Below are 24235 nucleotides of genomic sequence, written 5' to 3'. Positions count from 1 at the left end.
ATCCTGACATTCTCAGCTGCCCACGCCCCAGTGTCAGACCCCGCCATGCACTGGCAGGGGGGCGTGGGTCCATTAAATGCACGGGTCCCGTCCCGTTTCATCCAGGTGCCTCGGGATAACGTTGCCAGAATCGAAGCGCTCCGCCTGCCACCCTGCCCTGGCAGAAGACCAAGATAGGGTGGGCGCACCGGGCACCTCTGAGGCTGCCCGGTGGGCCCCCTTTATGGCCCCCGAGGGCTTCCACAGTGACGGGTGGTCGGATGCGCGCCGCATTTCTCCACCGCCCCTGTCACTTCGCCAAGACGAAATGATTGCGCCTTTCTCCGTGGCACCTTGGCATTCGCGTCCCCCCTTTCCCATTCAGGATATGTTGAGGTCGACGCGCCTATAAAAGGAAAGGATGGAGAACACTAAAAAAGAGGAGAGAGCAACAGCCCCCGACCACAAGACGACCAAGAGACCAGACAACCAACAATCTCCGGCGAACCAGGCCAAAGATAGATCGACAGACACTCGAACCAGCTCAAGTTAAGCTAGAACATAAGAGCCTCAAGCTCTTTGTAAACAGTTCTCCCCTTAGAACCAGATACCTCCTTGAAGAATCCCCTTCAAGGATAAATATAGCGCTCATACAGGAGTAGGGTGTTACGCCTCCGTGCGGCCCGAACCTGTCTAAAACCCGGCGTACCCACTTTTCCTTGCATTAGGGTGATCGTCTCCCACTAGCCATCGCATTTATTTCCGTTCCCGCTTATTTCCCACACAAGCTTTTCCAGGATCATCCCCCCGGCCGAATCTCTAAAAAGGGGTCTCTCGGGATCCCTGCGACAGGAGTTCACTCTCCGACAGCTGGCGCGCCAGGTAGGGGGGAATATCCCTGGATTGTTTGTTTCACTTTTTTCTCCACAGGAAAAGATGGCCGGTGGGCACCGTCTCCAGCGTTCCGGCTCCACTTCCAGTAACAGAGCGCTGCCTCACGACCGAGAAAGCCCCGTCGCTGCTGCGTGCCCGCGGCAGCCGCCATCCACGCGCGCGGTTTTTCCCGCCCAAGGGGATCAAGGCGCTGGGCCCATCAGCGCCGCCGCCGCTGCCGACGTACTTTCCGACCCCCAGCAGGTGGTCGGGACCCCGGCCGCCAGGTCCGCCTCTGGACCACGTCGGGTGCCGCCTCGGCGCAGGCTCGCTTTCAGTGAGGCCAGCCCAGGGAGCGCGTTGTTTGCAGCACATGCTCTCCTCAGACACCCGCCCGTTCAGGCCACGCCAAACACTCCGGAAGGCCGGTGGATGCAAGATGTCGTCGCTTTGGTCGGCACTGCTCGTCGCTAGGTGCAGGCCGGGAGTCCTCGCACCACTTCTCAGCACGGTGCCGCCAGAGCCGGCTCCTCAGCGGGCAACACCCGCACGGGCCGAGGGGTCTCCAGGCGGAGTGCCGTCCCCCTGGCCATGTTCGGAGCCCGGGACCTTCGTTTGCACCTTGACGAGCGGAGGGGCCACGAAGATGCCCGAGTCACTCTCGAACGTCAGCGGGAGACCCGGCAGGGGGTTGGGGCAGAGGACCAGGCTTCCTCTCTCCCGGCCCACGACCACCGGGGATCCCCGGCTCGCCGCTTCTCGCCACCGAGAGCCCCCGCTCGTGCTGCGGGGTACGGCACCGGTTGCCGTGCCTTCACCACCGAGCTCCGCCGGGTGAGGTGGCCTTCCAAGTTCCGCTCCGAGCTGCCGCAGAAGTACGACGGGTCCATCGACCCCGTCGAGTTCCTCCAGATCTACACGACGGCCGTCCAAGCGGCCGGAGGCAGCGAAAAGGTGATTGTAAACTATTTTCATGTTGCCTTGAGGGGTTTCGCCCGCTCTTGGCTTATGAACTTACCCCCAGGATCTATCGGCTCCTGGGATGACCTGTGCCACCAATTCGTGGCCAACTTTCAGGGCACGTTCGCACGTCCCGGTTTGGAGTGCGACCTCCACGCCGTCCAACAGCAGGAAGGGGAGACGCTACGGCGATTTATATAGCGTTTCAGCCAGGTTCGCAACACTATTCCGCGAGTGGCCCCCCATGCTGTTATTGTTGCTTTCCGGCAGGGCGTCCGTGATGAGAGGATGCTCGAGAAGCTAGGTACGCACGAGATCGAGACCCCTGCGGAACTTTTCGCACTGGCCGATAAGTGCGCCAAGGCTGCGGAGGCCAGGGCGTGGCATGCTCCTCGCCCCGCTTCCGATCAGCCAAGTTCTTCCCGCTCTGATAAGCGGGAAAAGAAAAAGAGAAGGAAGCGCGAGGCCGCTCCCGTCGAGCCAGCCCAAGTCCCCGCTCACAGGGTGCCGCAAGAGCCCGATCACCGGCAAGAGCGTCGGCCGGGTGTCGATCGGCGCCCCGTCAGGGCCCCTGCTCGGGCTCCTCCTCGGGCCTCTGTGCCCGCGAGGGCCCCGGCACCGGCTAGGGCGCCAGCTCCAGCAAGAGCCCCGGCCCCTGGCCGAGCTCCTATTCCAGCGAGGGCCCCCGCTCCCGCGGGGCCCGAGCTAGGTAAATGGTGTCCCATACACCTGACCAGATGGCACGACCTCACGGAGTGTCGTACGGTCAAAGGACTCGTGGAGCAGCGCCAGAGGGAGCGCGACGAGTCCCGCGGAGGAGGCGATACCGAGGTCGTCCCCAACAACGCCGAGCTCGGCTTCCAGGAGCCCGAGCATGCGGTCGCCTTCATCGACGGGGGCGCTTACACACCCTGCTCGCGCCGTGGCATCAAGGTCATGCGGCGCGAAGTGTGCTCGGCAACCCCGAGCGAGGAGGCCACAAGACCCCTGAGGTGGTCGGATGCTCCGATCACGTTCAGCATGGCTGATCACCCCGTCAGTACTGCAGCCGTGGGACGGCTACCTCTGGTAGTGTCTCCCACTATCTGCAATGTTAAGGTCGGCAGAGTGCTGATCGACGGTGGTGCCGGCCTCAACCTCCTTTCCAAAGAGGCTTTTGAGAAGCTGCAAGTATCTTCCCGACGCCTAAAGCCGTCACTCCCCTTCTGTGGAGTAACTCCCGGGCACTCCCTGCCCCTCGGGCAGGTTGAGTTGCCTGTCACATTCGGGAGCCGGGACAACTTCCGCACGGAGTGCGTCCTCTTCGATGTTGCGGAGCTCCCTCTCCGCTACAACGCCATCCTCGGGCGTCCGGCGCTTGCCAAGTTTATGATGGCCGTGCATTATGCATACCTTACGGTTAAGATGCCCGGCCCCGCAGGCTCTATCTCCGTGATCGCCGACTCCGGCGGCGCTGTCTCCTGCGCCGAACAATCATACATGGCTCTGGTCTCAGCGCAGGCCGAGGTTGATGGCTCTTCAGGGGGCCCGGGACCCTCTTCATCCAGACCCCGACTCGCCGCCGACACCTCTGTTCCAACGAAGGAGGTCGAGGTGGGCGAAGACGCTACCCAGGTTGTCCGTATCGGCAGCGACCTGGGCAGCAAATAGGAAAGCGCGCTCGTCGCCTTCCTCCGGGCTAACGTGGACGTGTTTGCCTGGCAACCGTCCGACATGCCCGGGATCCCTAGGGAGGTGATCGAGCATCACTTGGCTGTGCGTCCGGACGCCCGCCCAGTGAAGCAGAAGGTCCGGCGGCAGGCGCCAGAGCGCCAGGAGTTTATCCGCGAGCAGGTCCGCAAGCTCCTCGACGCCGGATTCATCCGAGAAGTCCTCCACCCCGACTGGCTAGCAAACCCAGTCATCGTCCCGAAGGCCAACGGCAAGCTTCGCATGTGCGTGGACTACACCGACCTTAACAAGGCTTGTCCTAAAGATCCCTTCCCCTTACCTCGCATTGATCAAATCGTAGATTCAACTGCGGGATGTGATCTTTTGTGCTTCCTAGATGCAAACTCTGGGTATCACCAGATTCGCATGGCCGTAGGGGACGAGGAAAAAACTGCTTTTACTACCCCGGTGGGGACTTATTGCTACATGTCAATGCCTTTCGGCCTGCGCAACGCTGGATCATCCTTCCAGCGCGCCATTCGTATCACTCTTAACTCGCAGGTTGGCCGCAACGTCGAGGCTTACATCGACGATCTCGTGGTCAAAACCCGAGACCGCGCCACCCTGCTCGAGGACCTTGCCGAGACTTTCAACAGTCTCCGCTCTACCCGCCTCAAGCTCAACCCGGAGAAATGTGTCTTCGGGGTGCCGGCGGGAAAGCTCCTTGGTTTCTTGGCCTCTGGCCGAGGAATCGAGGTCATTCCGGAGAAGATCCGGGCCATCGAGCAGATGCGACCCCCGGTTCGACTCAAGGAGGTCCAGCGCCTCGCCGGCTGCATGGCAGCCCTCGGGCGCTTCATCTCCAAGCTCGGGGAGCGAGGGCTCCCCCTCTTCAAGCTTTTGAAGAAATCCGGTCGTTTTGACTGGACGTCGGAAGCCGAGCAGGCCTTCCGCGACTTAAAGAAGTACCTTACCTCGCCACCCGTTTTGGTGGCTCCCTCCCAAGGTGAGCCCCTACTACTTTATGTTTCGGCCACTCCACAGGTCATGAGCATAGTGCTGGTGGTGGAGCGCGACGAATGTTCGGGGCCGGGTGCTGGGTCCCAGCTCCCAGAGGCCCCCGACCGTTCACTTATCCTCGCGGCTCCCCCTGGGCAAGGGGTCGAGCCCGAACACACTGCTCTTCCCAGCCAAGGAATCGAGCCCGAGTGCCCGGCCAGCCCCGACCATACCGCCGACCCTGGGGGCTGTGGCAGCCCCCCGGGTGGGGCCACTATCCAGGCCCGCCGGGTACAGCAACCGGTGTACTTCGTCAGCGAGGTCCTCCGGGAGGCCAAGACAACGTATCCCCAGGCGCAGAAGCTACTCTATGCCGTGCTCGTCGCCTCCCGGAAGCTGCGCCACTACTTCCAGGCGCACAAGATCTCGGTGGTTACCACTTATCCACTGGGACCCATTCTCCGAAACCGGGAGGGCACCGGGCGCGTTGTCAAATGGGCGGTTGAGTTGGCGGAGTTCGACCTACACTTCGTCTGTCGCCAGGCAATCAAAAGCCAGGCACTCTCCGACTTCTTGGCAGAATGGAGGCCCGTCCCCTGCGTCATCCCAGAAGAGATCTCTGCCTATCCTGGGCACGACGCGCCCGGGTACTGGGTTATGCACTTCGATGGCTCCCTCTCGCTGAAAGGCGCAGGGGCCGGAGTGGTTCTCACCTCCCCAACGGGTGAAGAGCTCCGGTACGTCGTACAGTTGCAGTTCCGCGCGTCCAACAACATGGCGGAGTATGAAGGTCTCATCGCCGGCCTCCGGGCTGCGGTGGGGCTCGGGATTCGTCGCCTCCTGGTCAAAGGGGACTCCCAGCTGGTCATCAACCAGGTTTCCAAGGAGTACCAGTGCACGGATCTTCAAATGGCAGCGTACGTGGATGCAGTCAGAAAGCTCGAGAGACGCTTCGACGGCCTCGAAATACGGCATATCCCTCGCCGCGACAATGCTCCGGCCGACGAGCTCTCTCGCCTGGCCTCCTCACGTGCGCGCGCCCCTGCCGGAGTCTTTGAAGAAAGACTCGCACGGCCTTCCGTCCTGCCTGCCGAACAGGATGAAGGGGAAACCTCGAACTCAATTCAGGGGACCCCGGCGGTGCCCTCAGTGGGAAGCCCCGTCAGGGCGCCGCCGTCCGGCGAGTGCGCTGTGCTCGCCAAATGTTCTCAAGATGCCTCGTGGATATCTGACATCCGAGGGTACTTGAAAGAAAAGTTCCTACCCGAGGATGAGGCGTCTGCCGAAAGGGTTGCTCGGCAGTCCAAACGCTATGCCATAGTAGATGGGGATCTCTACCGACGTAGCGCAGGAGGTGTCCTCCTGAAATGCATCTCTCGGGCAGAAGGCGGCGATCTTCTCGCTGAGGTCCACGAAGGCGAGTGCGGTGGCCATTCATCGTTCCGCACGCTGGTCGGGAAAGCCTTCCGGCAAGGTTTCTACTGGCCTACAGCTCTCCAGGATGCTTCCGAGCTGGTTCGGCGCTCCAGGGCGTGCCAGTTCCATGCAAAGCAGATTCACCAGCCAGCTCAGGCTCTCCATACCATTCCCTTGTCATGGCCTTTCGCGGTCTGGGGTTTGGACATTCTGGGTCCATTCCCCCGAGCAGTCGGGGGCTATGCATACCTATATGTCGCTATCGACAAATTCACTAAGTGGCCGGAGGCGGTCCCAGTCATCAAGGTGACCAAAAACACGGCGCTCCAGTTTATCCGCGACATCACTAGCCGCTTTGGTGTCCCCAATCGGATCATCACCGACAACGGCACCCAGTTCACTAGTGCCTTATTCGGGGACTATTGCGAAGATCTCGGCATCAAGCTTTGCTTCGCTTCCGTCGCTCATCCTCGGAGTAACGGGCAGGTCGAGCGCGCCAACGCGGAAATTCTGAAGGGCCTCAAAACCCGGACCTATAACGTGCTCGCTAAGCACGGGAAGGGATGGGTAGACGAGCTGCCAGCCGTGCTGTGGGCCAATCGGACTACGCCAAGCCGCGCCACCGGGGAGACTCCTTTCTTCCTCGTCTACGGCGCCGAAGCAGTCCTCCCCTCCGAGCTCACTCTGGGCTCCCCTCGAGTGCATGCATACTCTGAGGGTGAGCAGGAGCATCAAAGGCGCGACGACGTGGACTACCTGGAAGAGCGCCGGCGGCGTGCTGCTGTCCGGGCGGCTCGGTACCAGCAGAGTCTGCGGCGTTATCATCTGCGCCATGTCCGGGCCCGGTCTCTCGAGGTGGGGGACCTAGTTCTCCGACGCATCCAGTCGCACGAAGGAATGAATAAGCTGTCCCCTGTGTGGGAAGGTCCCTTCGCCGTGATCGCGGTCCCCCGGGCAGGTTCTTTCAGGTTGGCGACGGAGGAAGGACAGCCACTCCCGAATCCGTGGAACATCGAGCATCTTCGACGCTTCTACCCGTAGATGGTCGTGCTCGCGGTTCAGGTTAGCAAGGCCGGGGGCTTCTCCCCGCCCGAGCAGTCTGAAGGCTTCGCCCCGTGGGGTAAGTCGCTGTCGCCCAACCTTGTAAATATTGCACATTAAGTATTTCAATAAGCAATCGCTATGTCAAAATACTTTTTCTGGATTCCGTATGTTTAATCTGTTTGGTGAGGAGCTCGGTTGTGCGAGAAAAAGTTCGCTCTCTCTTTTTCCCCGCTGACAAAAGAATCCCGATCGGTATGCATGCGAGCAGTCGCCGCTGACTTACGTCCGGCATGGTAGGCTGTGGTGTTCGGTGTCGTGACAGGCTCCCGGGCACTACCAAGTTTCGGGGTGCTCTGGGTAATCCCATCGCTCGAGCTGCTCGAGTAGTCCGGAGCTCGGGCCCCCGGAGCGGGCTGTCGGTGCTCGGTCTGGTCTGTCATACCCGGGCACCACCAAACCATAGGACCTCTGGGTTATGCCTCTGACCGCTCTTGTCCGCCGGTTTGGGTATTCGAGAGGTCTCGGGTCGAAAACGAGAGCAGTCTATAGCAAGTACCGCACTGACAGAGCGCACCAGACAAAGAAATCCTATTTTTTCTCTTAAGTCACAGGCTGGCGATCACGAGCAGCTCGGCCGCGAGGGCTTCAATGCCCCGGTCTCTGGTCGGCTCCAGGGTCCTCGGGCGGTCCTACCACTTAGGCATGGGTGGTCGAGATCACCCGACCCTAGGAGCCTCGAATGCCTCTGGGCACTCAGGCGCTCCGTTAAAAGAATCGAGTCCCCGGGCACCCGAGCTCGGAAGCACATCCCTCCTGGATCGATGAGCCGGAAGGCCGACAGCTGTCCGGTGAGTGGTTATATTCAGACAAGTCTGCTTTAAGTAAATTTATGTCCTCGAGTCACTCTCGGGGGCTCTCGCGGTTTAATCTGTTCGGCGAGGTGGCCTCCTCGCACGCAAAACCCTGCCGCGTGACTATTTTTTCCCAGAACGACAGTACGGTCTGCAGAAAAGAGTAGCGTGCTTGCGATAACGTCTGACCGAAGCCCTTCGTGGTGGTCGTGGTGTTCGGTCCGCTTTTAAGGACCCCGAGCACTACCGAGTCCTCGGGTGCCCTGGGTAATCCTATCGCTCGAGCTGCTCGGGTAGTCCGGAGCTCAGGTCTCGGGGGCGTGCTGTCAGTGCTCGGCCTGGCCCGTTTAAAGCCCGGGCACCACCGGACCGCGAGGACTCTTGGTCACATTCTCGCCCGCACGCGTCTCCCTTCTACTAACTGAGTGGTCGCAAAGTGAAAAAGTGTTCATCAGGCACGGCGTGTTCCGGGCGGGATCGATCCATCTCCCGGGCAAGGAAGTCTCTGTCTTTGTTCTTAACTTAGGCGATGCGGATTCGTGAGAGCTTGAAGGCCAACTGTGCCAGTAACAGCGATCAAGACAACTTCATCCTCGGGGACGGGAAGGTCGGGAACGGCCCGACTGAGTACTCCCCGGGACTTCGAAGTAAAACATCGGAAGAAGCATCGAACACACAGAGAAACTGGAGTTGCGAGCCCAGGGAAAAACAGCCATTTAATATTCACAGGATATTTCCAAGGCATTTTCTAAGGGTTCACTCCTACATCTACAACAAAAGAAAAGAGGCTACAAAAGATCTAGTCGGCGGCAGAGGCGTCGGCTGAATCCTCTGAGTCATCCCCGGGGACTGGCGGCGGCGGCACCTCTCGCCTGAAGCCGGCCGCCACCTCGGCGGCGGTGCTCCGGACCGCTGCCCGGGCAGCCTCCCCCTCAGCCTCGACCACTCCCTCCCGCGCCGGCTCCAGTGGGAAGTTCGGGTCCCTGCTTCGGTAGCAGGCCAGGACGTGCTCGGCCACTGCATGCGCCAAGCCACGTCCCTCCCGGGCGGCGAGTTCCTGGACCGCCCAAGGCAGGGCCTCGAGGCGCTCGCAGACCTGCTGCAGCCCCAACACTTGTCGTGCGGGGCCGTCACCCTTTGTGTCATCGACAAGCCGTCCAAGACCACCCTTCTCCACGGCCCGTCGCATCCGCCGGAGTATGTCCTCCAGCATATGCTCAAGGTTGACTCGCGAGACAAAAGAGGTCTCGAGCTTCTCCTTGGCGGCCCGCAGCTGTGCCTCGAGTCCCTGGTCCCCGGTCGGACCGGAAGAACCGCCAGCCGTGGTGGAGGCGGCAGCCTGCTTCGTCTTTGCCACCATCTCGGACAAGGCGCGTTCGCGCTCGGCCAGTTCCGCCTCGTGCTTCGCGTTCTCCTCCGCCCTGGTAGCCGCGGTGGCCAACGCAGCAGCAGCTTCGCCCTCTCGGCGACTCAATTCGCCTTCTCGGCGACTCAGCTCATTCTCCCGCCGGGCCAACACATCCTCCTGTTGGGCCACCGAATCCTCCCGGGCACCGAGATCCGACGCCGATAGCTCATTGTCCACTTCCCGGATGGAGACGTCCTCCTGCCAGCGCTTGAATTCTTCTCTGATCTTCTGGAGATCGTCTTCCCAGCGCTGGAGGTCGGCGCGCGTCTTCTCGGCCGCGCCCTCCCGGCGGGCCAGCTCGGCTTGCCGCTCCTCCGCGGCCTGCTCCCGGGCTGCGACCGCCACCTCCCTCTCCTGCGCCTGCCCCGTCCTGGCAAGGGCCTCGGCAGCTTGCTGCCTCGACGCCTCGGCCAAGCGGGCGGCGTCTTCTCGTTCCCGCGCGGCCTCTGTCCGCGCGGTCTTCAGAGTTTCTCGTTCCCGCGCGGCTTCCGCGCGGATGTCTTCTAGGAGTTTCTGCTCCCGCGCGGCTGCCGCACGGGCCTCCTCCTGGGCGCCCGCCAGCTGCGCCTTCTCCAGTGCCAGGCGGGCGCGCTCGGCCTCGAGCTCCCCCTCCTTGGCGTTCACCACTGCGCCCAGCCGCCCAACCGCTACTTGGACACCTTCAATGGCAGCCAGGAAAGGATCAGCGGGCTGACCGGGCACCGATGGGGCCCAGGCTTCTCCGCAGAGTGCCTCCAGGGGGGCCGAGCTCTCCGCAGGGCCTTGCACCGCCATCCGCCCCGGGCTCTGCCTGCCCGGGGTAGGATCCGCCGGAGCCAAGGTCTCGGACGGCGGCCGAATTCCCGCATCGGCCGCCTTGTCCACCGGCCCCGGCAGAACATCCACCTCCACCGTTATCCGCCCCGGGCTCTCCGCGCCCGGGGTAGGTTCCGCCGGCGCCCTTCTCTCGGCCACCGCCTCCGCCTCTCTCCCAGGGGCCGCCACGTCAATTGGCACCTCCGCCGTTCCTATGCCGGCCTCCGCCGTCGCAGCGGGCAGGCTCGGCTCTGGCCCCGGCGCCTGCTCTCTCTCCGTCACAGCAGCGCCTGCAGCCGGCCTACGGGAGACAAGTGAAAGTTGTCAAAACTTAGTTCGGGCCGAAAATGCCCATGGAAAAGCAAGAAAGAAGACTCACCGATACCGCCATTTGGCCGCTGGGAGCCTGATGTCCGGGTCCGGCGCCGTCGGTCCGGACTCCTCCCGCCGCCTCTTCCGCTGAGGGCTCGGCTGAGCCACTACGCGGGCCACGGGCGCCGTCGTGCGGACCTCGGGTGCCGCCGCACGGGTCTCGGTCTCCACCGTGCAGGTCGCGGGCGCCGATGCAGGTCCCATCCGCACCAGGCGCGGCTCCAGCACCGGAAATGCCGCCGCTGCCGTCGGCGACGGCGGAGAATCCGGCACTAGGATCAAGGCCCGGGGACGCTTTCCCCGATCTCCCGGCGCCAACTCCTCAACAACTTCAGTGGCGCCCTCAGCAACCTCATCGCCAAGTAGTTCCTCCAGCCCGGGGAGTTCGGAGGCCTCAGGACTCCGGCTCCTTGGCCGGTCCACGGGCCCCTGGGCATCGAACTCCGGCAGCCCCGCCATAATGGCCACCCGGTTGGGGTTGGCGCAGAGCGCCATCTCCGGCCACGGGAGCTCCGTCCGGCTCATGTCCTCCGTTCCGGTGATCACTCGGGTCATCCCCCGCAGCTCCGCCTGCCCCAGATCCCAGCTCGCGCCAATCTGGGTCCTGGTGATGTCCTCCGGCCCGGTGTAGAACCAGCTTGGCCGGGCCCGCTCTCGCAAGGGCGCCAGCCGACGGCGCAGAAAGTCCACAACCACCATAACTGAGGTCAGCCCGCCCTCGCGCAGTTCCAGGATGCGCTCCAGCACCGGCTTCAGTCTCGCATCTTCTGGTGGCGGCGCCTCCCACGTCGATCGCCGAGGTTCCGCCGCCTTCTCTGGCAATTCGAGGCGCTCGTGGGGGTCGATGTCGACGAAGAACCAGTCCCGTCGCCATTCCTCCCACTTGCTGCGCAGCACCTGGGGAATGTAATGGTCCCCCAGGCCTTCCCGGAGTCGAAGGTTGCAGCACCCCGCGACGTCCGCCGTAGAGTGCCCCCTCTTCTTCCCCACCGGCCGAAGGACGAAGAAGTGGCGAAGCAGCGTCGCCGACGGCATCACCCCCACGAACATTTCGCAGAGATGCGCGAAGACCGCCAACGCCACGACAGAAGTGGGGCTTAGGTGCACCAGTTGAATGCCGTACGTCTCCAGCACTTGCAGGAAGAAGGCGGAGAACGGCGGCACCAACCCCGCCGCCACGAAAGAAGTGAACAGGACGGTCCGCCCAGGGACGGTCGTTGCCGGCGTCAGAGTCGCCGGCCTCACCACCGCAGCTCCTTCCTGACCCTCCGGTACCAGCAGCTTCCTAATCTTATCCGCCGCCTCCTCGTTCCTCAGACGAGACTCCGGCAAGATGCTGTCCGAGGTCTTGTCCCGGCGTCCTCCTCCAACCCTCGTCATCTCGGCAAGATGGGGGATGTTTTTTGGTGGTGAAAAGAGAGAGAAGGGAGAATGCTCCGGTCGCCTGGGAGTTTCCTAAGGGCTTCGGAGCACAAAGAAGGCAGGAGCGCAAGTGCAAGAGAGCGTAAAAAGGGGAACGGACCGATCCGTTCCCCCTTTTATATCTCAAAATTCGAAAACTGCCGCCCGAACGGTTCGCTCGGCGAAGCGTCGCCTCGATCGGCGCAACTGTCAGGCGAATCTCCCGCCGATCGCGCGATGTCAGCGGTTGCCAGGCGTATTTTCCTCGATCTGCGCGGCGACCGCGCGTGCCGCCCGTATGGTTATCATACCCTTCGGAAGTTGTGTGGACACGCGTCCACTCATTTTCCCATTGGAACGTACTTGAGGTCTAGGTCCGCAAGGGCCACCTCTCGAAAGCTTGCCACATGGCGTCCGCGCCAGCATTGGCCTCGGTCGCAACGAAGGGCCCATTCGCAGTCTCCGTCCCATCGGCTACCAACGGGCCCGGGGGCTACTGTCGGTGTATTCAGAACCAGGGGTCCCTAAGTCCCGAGGCCAGGCCGGCCATCCACCACATGTCACCACCCTGCAAGGTAAGAAGAGGCTAAGCCCCGGGAGAAGGTGCTCGGGGCCGCCGCCTCTGGTTCCCGAGCACCCTAGTTCCCCGATGATCCGCAGAGCCCAAATACCAAGAAGGAAACCACCGAAGTGCTCGGGAGAGAGTGCTCGGGGCTGCACGTGGCAGCCCCCGAGGACTCGGTGCCCCGAAGGTCCCACCGAAGTGCTCGGGAGAGAGTGCTCGGGGCTGCACGTGGCAGCCCCCGAGGACTCGGTGCCCCGAAGGTCCCACCGAAGTGCTCGGGAGAGAGTGCTCGGGGCTGCACGTGGCAGCCCCCGAGGACTCGGTGCCCCGAAGGTCCCACCGAAGTGCTCGGGAGAGAGTGCTCGGGACTGCACGTGGCAGCCCCCGAGGACTCGGTGCCCCGAAGGTCCCACCGAAGTGCTCGGGAGAGAGTGCTCGGGGCTGCACGTGGCAGCCTCCGAGGACTCGGTTCCCCGAAGGTCTCACTCAAGTGCTCGGGAGAGAGTGCTCGGGGCTGCACGTGGTAGCCCCCGAGGACTCGGTTCCCCGAAGGTTCGCGCAAGATCATTCAACGACCCGAAGGGTTCCGTCGTCAGGGTGTCATCCAGTCAAAGGCCCAATGCCGCATTTAATAGGCACGCGCGGTCTGACATCCTGACATTCTCAGCTGCCCACGCCCCAGTGTCAGACCCCGCCATGCACTGGCAGGGGGGCGTGGGTCCATTAAATGCACGGGTCCCGTCCCGTTTCATCCAGGTGCCTCGGGATAACGTTGCCAGAATCGAAGCGCTCCGCCTGCCACCCTGCCCTGGCAGAAGACCAAGATAGGGTGGGCGCACTGGGCACCTCTGAGGCTGCCCGGTGGGCCCCCTTTATGGCGCCCGAGGACTTCCACAGTGACGGGTGGTCGGATGCGCGCCGCATTTCTCCACCGCCCCTGTCACTTCGCCAAGACGAAATGATTGCGCCTTTCTCCGTGGCACCTTGGCATTCGCGTCCCCCCTTTCCCATTCAGGATATGTTGAGGTCGACGCGCCTATAAAAGGAAAGGATGGAGAACACTAAAAAAGAGGAGAGAGCAACAGCCCCCGACCACAAGACGACCAAGAGACCAGACAACCAATAATCTCCGGCGAACCAGGCCAAAGATAGATCGACAGACACTCGAACCAGCTCAAGTTAAGCTAGAACATAAGAGCCTCAAGCTCTTTGTAAACAGTTCTCCCCTTAGAACCAGATACCTCCTTGAAGAATTCCCTTCAAGGATAAATATAGCGCTCATACAGGAGTAGGGTGTTACGCCTCCGTGCGGCCCGAACCTGTCTAAAACCCGGCGTACCCACTTTTCCTTGCATTAGGGTGATCGTCTCCCACTAGCCATCGCATTTATTTCCGTTCCCGCTTATTTCCCACACAAGCTTTTCCAGGATCATCCCCCCGGCCGAATCTCTAAAAAGGGGTCTCTCGGGATCCCTGCGACAGGAGTTCACTCTCCGACACTACCTGAGCGGTATTCTAATTAATCATCGAAGTTGTGATTAAGTAAATAATTGATTTAATAATTAATTAGAATATTGTTTGGACTGGTCCTTACAAGACCCTGGTAAACCAAAGAAAGCGTGTCAAATTCAAAGATTTTGTGAAGCAATAGCTTCTAGAATAATTGTAGGCTCATACACATAGTCGGTATACATTCCTTGTCATGCTGCAGGGCAATTTTTTCACTTCCAATATATGCCATCTATGCTCCCTAGCATACCATGAAAACCTCTTGCCTCTCACATTTCAAGTAACATAACAGTAACAATATTATTTGGAGATCTCAGGTACTCATCTTCAAAGACTTCCACAATAGCTTGTACAAATTTTTTAAAACTCTCTATAGCGATATTTTTTCCAATCCGAATAAATTTATTCGTAGCATCTACTGGTACTCCGAAGCTAGCATTCAAAATACAACAGTTATCTTCTACAAATGAGATAACCTAAGAACCCCATCACATTTTATTTTTTGCATGAAATAGCTATTATGATCTACTACAGTTTGCATAATATGAAAAAACAGAGAACGAGTCATTCTAAATCTGCGCAGAAATAATAATAAAATGAGACGAAGGATAAAAAATAAAGACGAACAAACATATATTCACTAATTACAAATCTGCACTTAAAGATAGCCCGTACGTGGGAGCATCTGAAAAGTAGTCTCCGTATAGTCTCGCATGTGCGGCTTCTTTACCGCGATGAATTACTCGATATCCTGGCACAAAACCGCCATGGCATTGAGAATTCAAGCTCTGATCTTCATCGTGCACTTGGAATGATGTAGCAACAATGAGTTCATCATCATCGGATGAGGTCAACGATGAATCCATGAGAATTTACCTGACGATGTTGTGACGTCTCATTGCGATATTGGAGAGGAGGTAAAGATATGTGTGAGAGGACATAGAGAGAGCCGGGAAAGGACATATGACGAGGATATTCTACGTCTATACGCAGCTACCATTCGTGCTGCGCACATCTCGCAACCGCCAGTTACAATCCGAATAATTGCGAGTTACAACTTGTTACATAGACCAGTTACAACTCTGAGTTACATCTCGACCTCCAACATGCACCAAACAACATGAGCCAACCAACCAGCTTGTGCCACGTCACCCATCATCCACCCGTCAGAGCGTTGCATGCGGAGAATCTTTTGTTGATTCGAATCGTTAAAATGCAATATCTCTAGAACCACAAATCCGATTCTCGATCCGTTTGATGTATAGTTGAAAAAAATGTACTTAACAAAATAAGATCCATTAAGACTATATTTTGATGAAGTTTTAGAATTATAAAGTAGTTACATCCATATAGTTATAATATGGTGAATATCGCAGTTACAAAATAGTGAACATTGCAGTCACAACATGGTGAACTACAGTGTTCTCTGGTGATGGTAGCCACTTTAGTTACAACATGGTAAACTTTTTAGTTACAACATTTTGAACACTACAGTTGCAACATAGTCAAGCAGTACAGTTGCAACATGAAAAAATTAAGTTAAATTAATTACATCATGCAACTAAAAACAGTTACAATATAATGAATACTACACTTACAACATGGTAGACAATCTAGTTACAACATACATATAGTTGTAACCACTCTATCTGTGATTGCAACTAATAGTTGTAACCGCTCTATCTGTAGTTGCAATTACTTTATACTGCATGTTGCAATTCATCTATACATGCTAGGTCATCTAGTGCTAGATGAGTTTTTTATTCTGTACTTGTGCACATGTTGCACATACACTGCGCATAGGCAGAATAGCAGCATTGTGGTTGTATATATATAATTAGTTATATAATACTATTAAAAATGGGAGAAATAATATATATATATAGTATAAAGTATGAATGTGCTGTTAGAAGGATAGAACAATCTAGATGAATGTTCGGTTGGAGTAGCTCTCACTTCAGTTTGGACGAGTTGTTGTCGCCGATACTTCCCTTCTCGCACCTCTTTCGAGGGGGATACTGGATAGCTGCTGCCGCTTGCCAGCAGACGGGTGACGAAAAAGGCCGCCTGTGTCTGGCCGCCGAGTGATCGCTTGCGCCCGCAAGAAAAGGATCAAAAGCCCGTGCCGCGCGGAGATGCTTCTAGCAGCCGTCCAGGCGTGGACTCGGCATGACATGACAGCACACCCCTGTAAACTCGTCCGCTACGAAGCAGGATCTCGTGTGCCGGCGAGTCACGACGCACTATCACCAAATCACCGCGCTAGGCTACAAGCACCAGCCATGACCACGGTTCACCTCGACGAGCCCGCAGGAGATCCCCGCCTTATCTCCTTGCCACTTACTCTGACACGGCACCAATCAGATAAACAATCCTGACGGCCCGGGCTGCCGGCCGGCGGCCGATGCGATCGAGTCGGACGCTGAGCCAAAAGCCCAGGCGCTGCCCCAATCGTGAACCGCACTCGTGAGTGACCGCTGCTATAAACTCCCGTCCCGTCGCGAACGCACTAATCATGGGTCACTCGCCGATCATACTTCCGTAATCACTCCACCAACCTCTGACTCCCTCCCCCCTTGCTCGCTAGCGGGGCGAGCCAAGCCGAGAGCACACGGCACGACACCAGCGCCACCCCACGTTTCGAGCCCTCCCCCCTCGCCCGCATTCCGAGTTCCCAACCAACCAACGACCGCACCTTCCTTCCCGAAGCCTCCGAGAGCTCAGAGAGAGAGAGAGAGAGAGAGAGTAATACGGGACACGAGAAAGGCGCGGCGGCAAGCGCATGGCGTCGTCGAGGGTGATGGCGTCGACCTCGCCGTCGCACACGGCCTCGGATCTCGCGCGCTTCGCGCAGGCCGCCAGCAAGCCCGGCGGCGGCGGGGGCAGCGGGCTGGGGTCCATGAACGTCGAGGAGCTCCTCCGCGGCATCTACAGCGACATGCCCACCCCGGCGACCGCGTCCGGCAGCGACCGGCCGATGTCGCCGGCGCCCGCGCCGGAGATCGCCACGCGACGGACGGCGGAGGAGGTGTGGAAGGAGATCACTGGTGGAGGTGGCAGTATGGGGTCGGTGGCCCCCGCAGCTCCGGCTGTTGTCGCCGCTGGCGGTGGAGGATGCGACGGCCCGGAGATGACACTGGAGGACTTCCTGGCGGTGAAGGAGGACGAGGTTAGGGTTTCGGGCCCCTCTGCGCCGGCGGAGGGGCAGGTGGCGATGGGGTTCCTGAGCGGGGCAGGGGGAGTGGGTGGCAACGGCCGCGGGAGGGGTAGGAAGAGGCAGCTGATGGATCCAGTGGATCGCGCTTTGATGCAGCGGCAAAAGCGAATGATCAAAAACCGTGAGTCTGCAGCCAGGTCACGGGAGAGGAAGCAGGTGGGTGCACAGATGTTGCATCTGTACAAAATTAAGCTTCGTATTTTCCGAATTCGAGTGGGAAATTTGATTTTCTTTCATTGGTTGCTGAAGGCTTATATCGCGGAGCTTGAATCGCTAGTCACGCAGCTGGAGGAGGAGAATGCCGAGCTGTTGAGAGAACAGGTAATGCTCAGCTCCGATATCTTCATTGGTCTGACTGTCAGAGTTGGATATGGGAACCTTCGTTTTTAGGAATTTTGAGTACCCATTACGAGATGAGTTCAATTATAGTTACGAAATGGTTCCGTAGAATGGCGAACGTTTGCGCTGATGAACGTTTTGCCATTGGAATGGCATTCGGCATTGGGCCTTGGAGCTAAAATGCATAATGGTGTTACACTGTAGGGCATTTTTTTGCCAGTGTAGGCAAAATAAGTAAATAACAGTGTCCCGCAGCGAAAATTGTTTTCAGTAACCTTAAAAGGACTTCTAAAATAATTCTGAGGGGACGATTTTTGTCATCATATATCACAGTAGCAAAAGAAGTTCTTATATACGATTATCTTGGAAAAATTATGCAAACCACACATAAGTCTCAATGCATATAGGCATTGCATTCTGTTTACTCGTAATCTAGCTGGGTTGAATTTTTTAAAAGTTCTCTTCACTATGCTCGCCTTGTGTTCTTTCTCTGGTTATCTATCCTAATTCAGTTTTCATTTCCCTGCAATGCATGACCTGGATGATGCATGAAACCATGATTTTGCACTAATTAATTAAGGTGACTTAAGTGGCTAGAGCTTGAATGTCCAATTGTCCATTTTTATGCAAATATCTTTCATTTTCGTTACCCATTCCATTATGGTAAGCTTGTGCTATTGATGTATTTCAGGAGGAGCGACACCGGAAACAGCTTAAAGAGGTATTTTTTATGATGCATTGTAATCCGATTGAATTACAATAATATGTTTTCAAAGTACAATATATATTTGTCTATTACTACATATGACACAAAATTCAAAGGATATTCAAATTTGGTATGTTAATGTTTAAAAGCAGCCCCCACACACAATAGTTGATATATTGTGTATCACCGAATTCATAATGACACATATATTGTGTTTACCGCCCTTCGTTTGGTTAGCAGCTGTCCTTCCCATCTAATACAGTGGCCTCATTTTAGACATGTTCAGTCAATGCTTGAGTGTATTACTCCCTCCGGTTATAAATACTTGTCGCTTTGACTAAGATATGATCAAACTATTAAAATTTTGACCGTCAATAGCTTCCAAAATATTTAGTTTGGAAACAAAAAAATCATGTGTAGATTTGTCTTTAAAAATGCTTTCATAATATTATATTTTTATTAGATATTATAACTATATTCTAATAGAAAATAATTGTCATAATTGCACGTCGAAGACCGTGAAAAATCAAAAGCGACAAGTATTTATGACCGGAGGGAGTACTTCAAGTGTACCTCTGGAACTGCCATCACTTTAGAAAGCAGAAGGCATATTTTCATTTCAGTTTTGTACTCATGTAGTCATGTTTTGTAAATACTAAAAACTAGTCTTGTCAGAACAGTACATAAGGACCTCAACGTGGGTAACAAATACTGTTCATGCTTAACGCAAGCATCTTCCCACTAACATGCTTAAGGCTCCTTACCAGCCGGTCAAAGTGGTTTGGCAAAAAGATAAATGTGATGTTGACAACTTTCAATTGCGTTAGGGTAACACATGACAAAGTGTGCGATTGTCTATTTCATCTGTCACTTTCTTCAATTGGCTTGGAGCCATTTGCTTCTCAAGATGGTGAATTGCATAGACCTGTGTTATTAAAAAGGCTGGAGCCTGCAATCCTTAATAGTACTTTTCCCTGCAGCACCATTTGTCAAGTTGAGGTTGTATACATGTCAATAATTTGTAGTTTTGTCACTATCACTAGGAGTTAGGAAGACGATCTCAACATGGTTCATGTAAATTGCCAAATACCAAAGACGTATAATTGATTCGCCACCATTTGGAGTTACGAAGTATAGTTGGCTTAGTGGCTTCTGTTGGAGACTGCAGTTACTGACTTGTGCTTTTTTTTTTTTTTTGCCGTTTTATATATTTCTCTAAAGAAATCCATTTGTCTTATGCAGCTCATGGAACGAGTGACGCCAGTCATTGTGAGGAAAAAGCTATCACGAGATCTTAGAAGAACGAACTCGGTGGAGTGGTAGAATTGAGCCAAGCTCAGTTGACATCCCCGTACAGTTATAACATAGCATTTGGTCCTTCTGTATGTCAATTTTCTATTTATCTGCGGCAACTTGGTGCTAGTACCTTAGCAGAAATAGCATGGGCAGTTAGCCGGCACAGTAATGAAATCATATTATGCAGGAGGGAGAGTGGTCATGAGCAAGAAAGCCTGTTATTCCTATTTGGCCCGCGGAGTCTGTTCTGCCTGATTCTATTTTCTATATTTTCTTGAAACCGTGGCCGGTAGGTTTAGCAAGAAAGAATAGTACTCCAATTAGCAGGATCACCCGAAAGTAAATTGGAGCATCATACAATGTTGCTTGTTCCCTGTTTGGTGCCATAAGCCCACAATGATTCAAGAGTTGGTAGTAGAATCCAATGTAACTTTCAAAACAGCCGTTTTTAGTTTCTGTTGTGTACTTGTATGTAGACCAAAAAATCGCATTGTATGAGTTTGACCTGGACAAGATTATCCCATCTATTTGTAGCATGGTTTGCCATGTTTTCCAAGACTACAACACTCGATAAACAGTTTTACATGCTACTTCTCTTGTTAATGTTCACGGATTATCGGGGCTGAAGTCAGACCATGTTCATACTTCACCAAACGAGTGCTTTCTATGAAGCAGTTACAATCTTAAATGGGAAAAAAAAAACACATGTAATGCCTTGATGGCTATAGCTCCAGGACGTCAGATGAGAAGATGTTGTACGTTCACCACCCGATTATCGAGAGAATGTTGATTCTACAGCTGCCTAATATCAGCGATGAAGATACTTCCGGACTCGCACCCTGCTACCACATCAGTGTTGGCACACTGCAGCGGTTCGAAAGCAACATGGTCGTCAGAAAATAATGTATTACCTTGCTGCAAGAGTGACCTTACGTGCGTTTTACGCGCATGGGTGCCGCTGAGAATCCTACAGTGTTCGTTGACTTAAGGTTGGGGCCTGGGAGACGGGAGTACCTTCGAAAAACACAACCAGTTGGAATCCCCTAGAAATGAGCATGCTCGCTTATTTTCCTTCCAAAGTCCACAAGTAATCTGCAGTTTATAGGTCAGCCTACATTATATATAGACATACTAATGTAGCATAAGAATTTCTTGCATGTGCCGAATTCAACTAAAATCCAGACTAGTAACTAAATAGCTCAAGCTGTATGAGATCAAGGTCCAAAGGAAACAAGTCAGATGCATACCTCATAATCAACACCTTGTACGTAAATGAAAGATTGATCAACTGATGAGAACAAAAGGCCTGTAATCTGCGTAATGAGAGCAAATAAAGTAGCTGAAAATTTCTCCATGTTATTCTTACCGCATGAAACATCTTATTCCCATTTCCCATTTTGATTATTCTTTCAGTAATATGTTTCCAACATCTTTACGACAGCTACAGAAAGTAACATCAGAAGGGACTAAATCAAACCTCATACTTGGAGCAGCCCACCCATCTTGACAAAGCCGACCACCTACATACAAGACGGAAACCAAATTGATCAATCAAACTCAGATCGATCCAGCCAATTGGTGAAAGCACTATTACAGTCTTTCTTTCCGTTCTCTGTACTGGGAACTATAAGGAAAATGAATAAAAATGTTCTGGGATCACAAGTACAGACAGAAAGTGTTCTTTTATGCAGTCAGTCATCAGATCCTTGAAATTAAAAAGCAAACGATCAAACCAACCTGCGAGGATCATAGATGGTCACAGTACAATCAGTTCCACCAATAGCAATCGGTCCTGAAGAACTATAGACCGAGTATATAATATTTCCAATGGATCCAGAAATGCGGTGTACACATCCCCCATTGTTATTCATTCTTAAGTCCCAGATGCTCAGCTGCAACTAATTATCATGAGAAAAGGCTACAGACAAAAACACATTAACAGGGGTTGGGTTGGAGTCTAACCTGAGAACCTTCAGCAATTGCCAACAGAGAACTACTTTCATTCCCTTGCGGCGAGCATGGAACAAAGCTAAATGAAGATGGATACCACAACCTGCAGTTGCAGTTTTACACACTAAGTAATCAAAATTATAGGCTACAATCATGACATGAATGGATGCTGATGGAGGAGTTCATGACTGTATGTGTTGAAAGTTGAAACCACGACAGCCTCCTTCAAATATAAAGATTGTACAGGCAAACATCGTATAAGAGCGTTGATGAGTGAGAAAGCTAGAGCCATGACGTGTTTAAGATTTATTTATCTGAAGCATAACATTTCTTGGAGCAATCTGACTTTTGTTAGCAACAAAGCCAGTTAGAGAACATAAATTGTCACGAAGGAAAAAATCCTGGTATGACGAAACTTACGTGCGTAAAACTGCGAACATGAATGTCCTGATCATAAATATCAATGCTCTTGCACAACTGACGAGCAACAGCTACCTGAAATGAATATCAACTAAACCACATTAAAAATCAATAGGAAATGTATACATCGAGTTTCCAACAAGACAACAAGAGCAACTTTAACTATATAGGTAATCGATAACTGCAAATATACCATGGATTGGTGCATTGGGCTAAAGATATCCCAGCCCAACTTTCTTCCCCAACACCACATTCGCGAGGTGGTACTGAATAGGAGGCCCTGTCGATGTCTGAACAAGTTTAGTAAAGACATGTTGCACTTCCTTCTAATCGAAACTAACACAAACTTGTTTGACAAAAAATAATTCACATTACCATTTGAGAATATGAGCATCTTAGAAACGAAATTAATTGGTTTGACTTCCAAACAATGGTGAAAGGATACCATGAAACTTCTTCTGTTAAAGCTGGAATGCTTTGATTTAGAGTATATTGTGTATCTACCATGACCAAATTGGAAAAAAGAAGCTAAAATGGGTAATAGATTCCTACATAGCAGGTTCTCTTGTTGGCAGAAGAGAAAGCACAATCATGTGGGCTGGTTTTCGTCTTCTCGATTCTATTCACATCATGTTGAAGACAAGATAGTAAAGTTACCATCAGCCACGATGTCCAAACGAGATACAATAAGGTGACCATGCAAATCAAATGTCCCCAGAATCAAGCAGTTATCACCTGGAATGCCAAGAAAACATAAAATATTGAAACCAGCCAAATAGCCAAGTCTCATTGATGATCCAGCAACCCACAGTTTATCTATTAGAAATTTTTAAATATGGAAGGCGATGTTTGGTGAAAATTTGAAGTTCCAATGGTCACACAATATATTGAAGCAGGCGCAGTTCTAATAACATTTCCTACAGCTAGAAATATATTGTATGGTCATGCATGCTCTCTAATATCTATAAGCTTTAACTTCAGCAGATAACGCTGGATATCAGCTCAAAAGGAAAATAAGATATCAACATATTCAAAATAGGATTTGATAGCTATTTTGACCCATATTGTGCCAGTTGCCAAATGAGTAGCACAACTACAGCGTTTTATAATTTTAACTAGGGAAATAAGATTCTGCACCATGTAATCATAAAATGCTGAAGATTGCACCTTCACCCTCTGCGAGAGCTACACTCTGAATCTCGGAACGATGTGGGCAGCGATCCATAACCGATGAGCTTATGACCTCTCACAGATAATGGCTTTTTCAATAAGCGTAAAAAAAACAGAGAGGAGCAGCAGCACCTGAAAACTATGAGGATTATACATGTGCATTATCAGGAATCAAAAGGCTCTCCTTTCAATTTGAGAACCACATCAAATCAATTTGAGAACCACATCATGTTATAAATAATGAAAGGGGCTACATCCTCTCGTTCGCCGCTAATATACCTCTCTATTTTCCACTGTAATCACCAATCAACAAGAAACCAGCAACTAAGAAATCACACAACAATTTCAAAGCCAAATGCATTGAGCCTAACAGCTAGCGCAACACTGACCGGGTTATAGGATTACAGAAACAGCCCCTGAATACTCCAGCCAATTATTGTCCAATCTACTCTCTTCACAAGGAAACAGGGCTACAATACAGCACGGCTCTACGAACAGAAATGAAGTTAGGAACCATAAGAGATGCGGTCATGCGGCGAACCTCGATCTTGTAGACGCGGCAGCCGGAGGCGAGGTAAGCGGAGCAGGAGGAGCCATTAACCTAAGAAGCAGTGAAGCCGACGAGAAGAGACAAATTGTAAGCATAAGAACTGGAGCTGAGGGGTTTAGGGTTTAGGAGGTGCCCGTGGTGAGCTTGCGAAGTAGGAAGGGACGGTGCGTGCATACGTACGTGGACGGCGTCGGATGCTGCCGGGCGAGGGGTCGGAGAGCAGAGTCGGCGGGACGGACGCCTTCCGCAGGCTCCGCGCGACCGCGCCACCAGCATCGTCGGCCGCATCTTTTTTTGGCCCCCTTCTCAAGGGTGGAGGTGGGACGCGCGGTGGTGGCTGTTGGATTGGAGGGGGACGGCGAGTGGTGCGAGTTTGACGCCCGCCGCGCGTGTGCAGGCGGACAGCAGCAGCAGCAGCTCCGGTGAAACAGCGAGCTCCGTGACCGTTTCGTCTCGACGCTGGTCGTTTAAACTTTACACTGCAAGCACTCTATTTTGGCTAAAAGAGAAGAAAAAAAATCATGTGTCCGGTCCGGGTGCAAATCAGGCCATTTGACTGTAATTCAACACCCTCAAAGCGTGTTGTCTAGTTCCACTCGTTCAATGACACTCCAGCCCGAAGCGGTTTTGGGACATCGTGGTCCTGTAGGAGCGAGATAAGTAGAGAGAGAGAGCCCGATGCACGAATCAACCGCTGCCAAAAGAAAGGCTACGTACGAATCTGACCTTCGTGTTAGAATTTCACTGGTCAATCTGTGCCATCCA

The 24235-nt window shown here is 54.0% G+C and overlaps 1 protein-coding gene and 1 pseudogene across 1 annotated transcript; one reads left to right on the top strand and one right to left on the bottom strand.

Annotated features, from left to right (window-relative positions):
- The first annotated feature begins 16211 nt into the window (after positions 1 to 16211).
- Positions 16212 to 19936, top strand: LOC133925194 (bZIP transcription factor 12-like). Its single transcript, XM_062371079.1, has 4 exons — positions 16212 to 17195; positions 17289 to 17360; positions 18070 to 18099; positions 19327 to 19936. Exons 1-4 carry the CDS (start codon positions 16605 to 16607, stop codon positions 19405 to 19407), a joined length of 774 nt encoding a protein of 257 aa, XP_062227063.1. The 5' UTR covers positions 16212 to 16604; the 3' UTR covers positions 19408 to 19936.
- A 127-nt stretch (positions 19937 to 20063) lies between these two features.
- Positions 20064 to 24180, bottom strand: LOC133925201 (uncharacterized; annotated as a pseudogene).
- Positions 24181 to 24235: the final 55 nt, after the last annotated feature.

The sequence above is a fragment of the Phragmites australis genome, chromosome 1, assembly GCF_958298935.1.
Source record: "Phragmites australis chromosome 1, lpPhrAust1.1, whole genome shotgun sequence".
Classification (NCBI taxonomy): Eukaryota; Viridiplantae; Streptophyta; class Magnoliopsida; order Poales; family Poaceae; genus Phragmites; species Phragmites australis.
The sequence above is the reverse complement of the archived record's forward strand: the minus strand, read 5'-3'. Positions and strand labels throughout refer to the sequence as shown.

Excerpts from the sequence above, each read along its gene's own strand:
- LOC133925194 (XM_062371079.1), top strand. The coding sequence starts at position 16,605 with ATGGCGTCGTCGAGGGTGATGGCGTCGACCTCGCCGTCGCACACGGCC. Across the intron at positions 17,361-18,069 it reads CCGAGCTGTTGAGAGAACAG|GAGGAGCGACACCGGAAACA; the intron begins GTAATGCTCAGC and ends GATGTATTTCAG. Across the intron at positions 18,100-19,326 it reads ACCGGAAACAGCTTAAAGAG|CTCATGGAACGAGTGACGCC; the intron begins GTATTTTTTATG and ends TGTCTTATGCAG.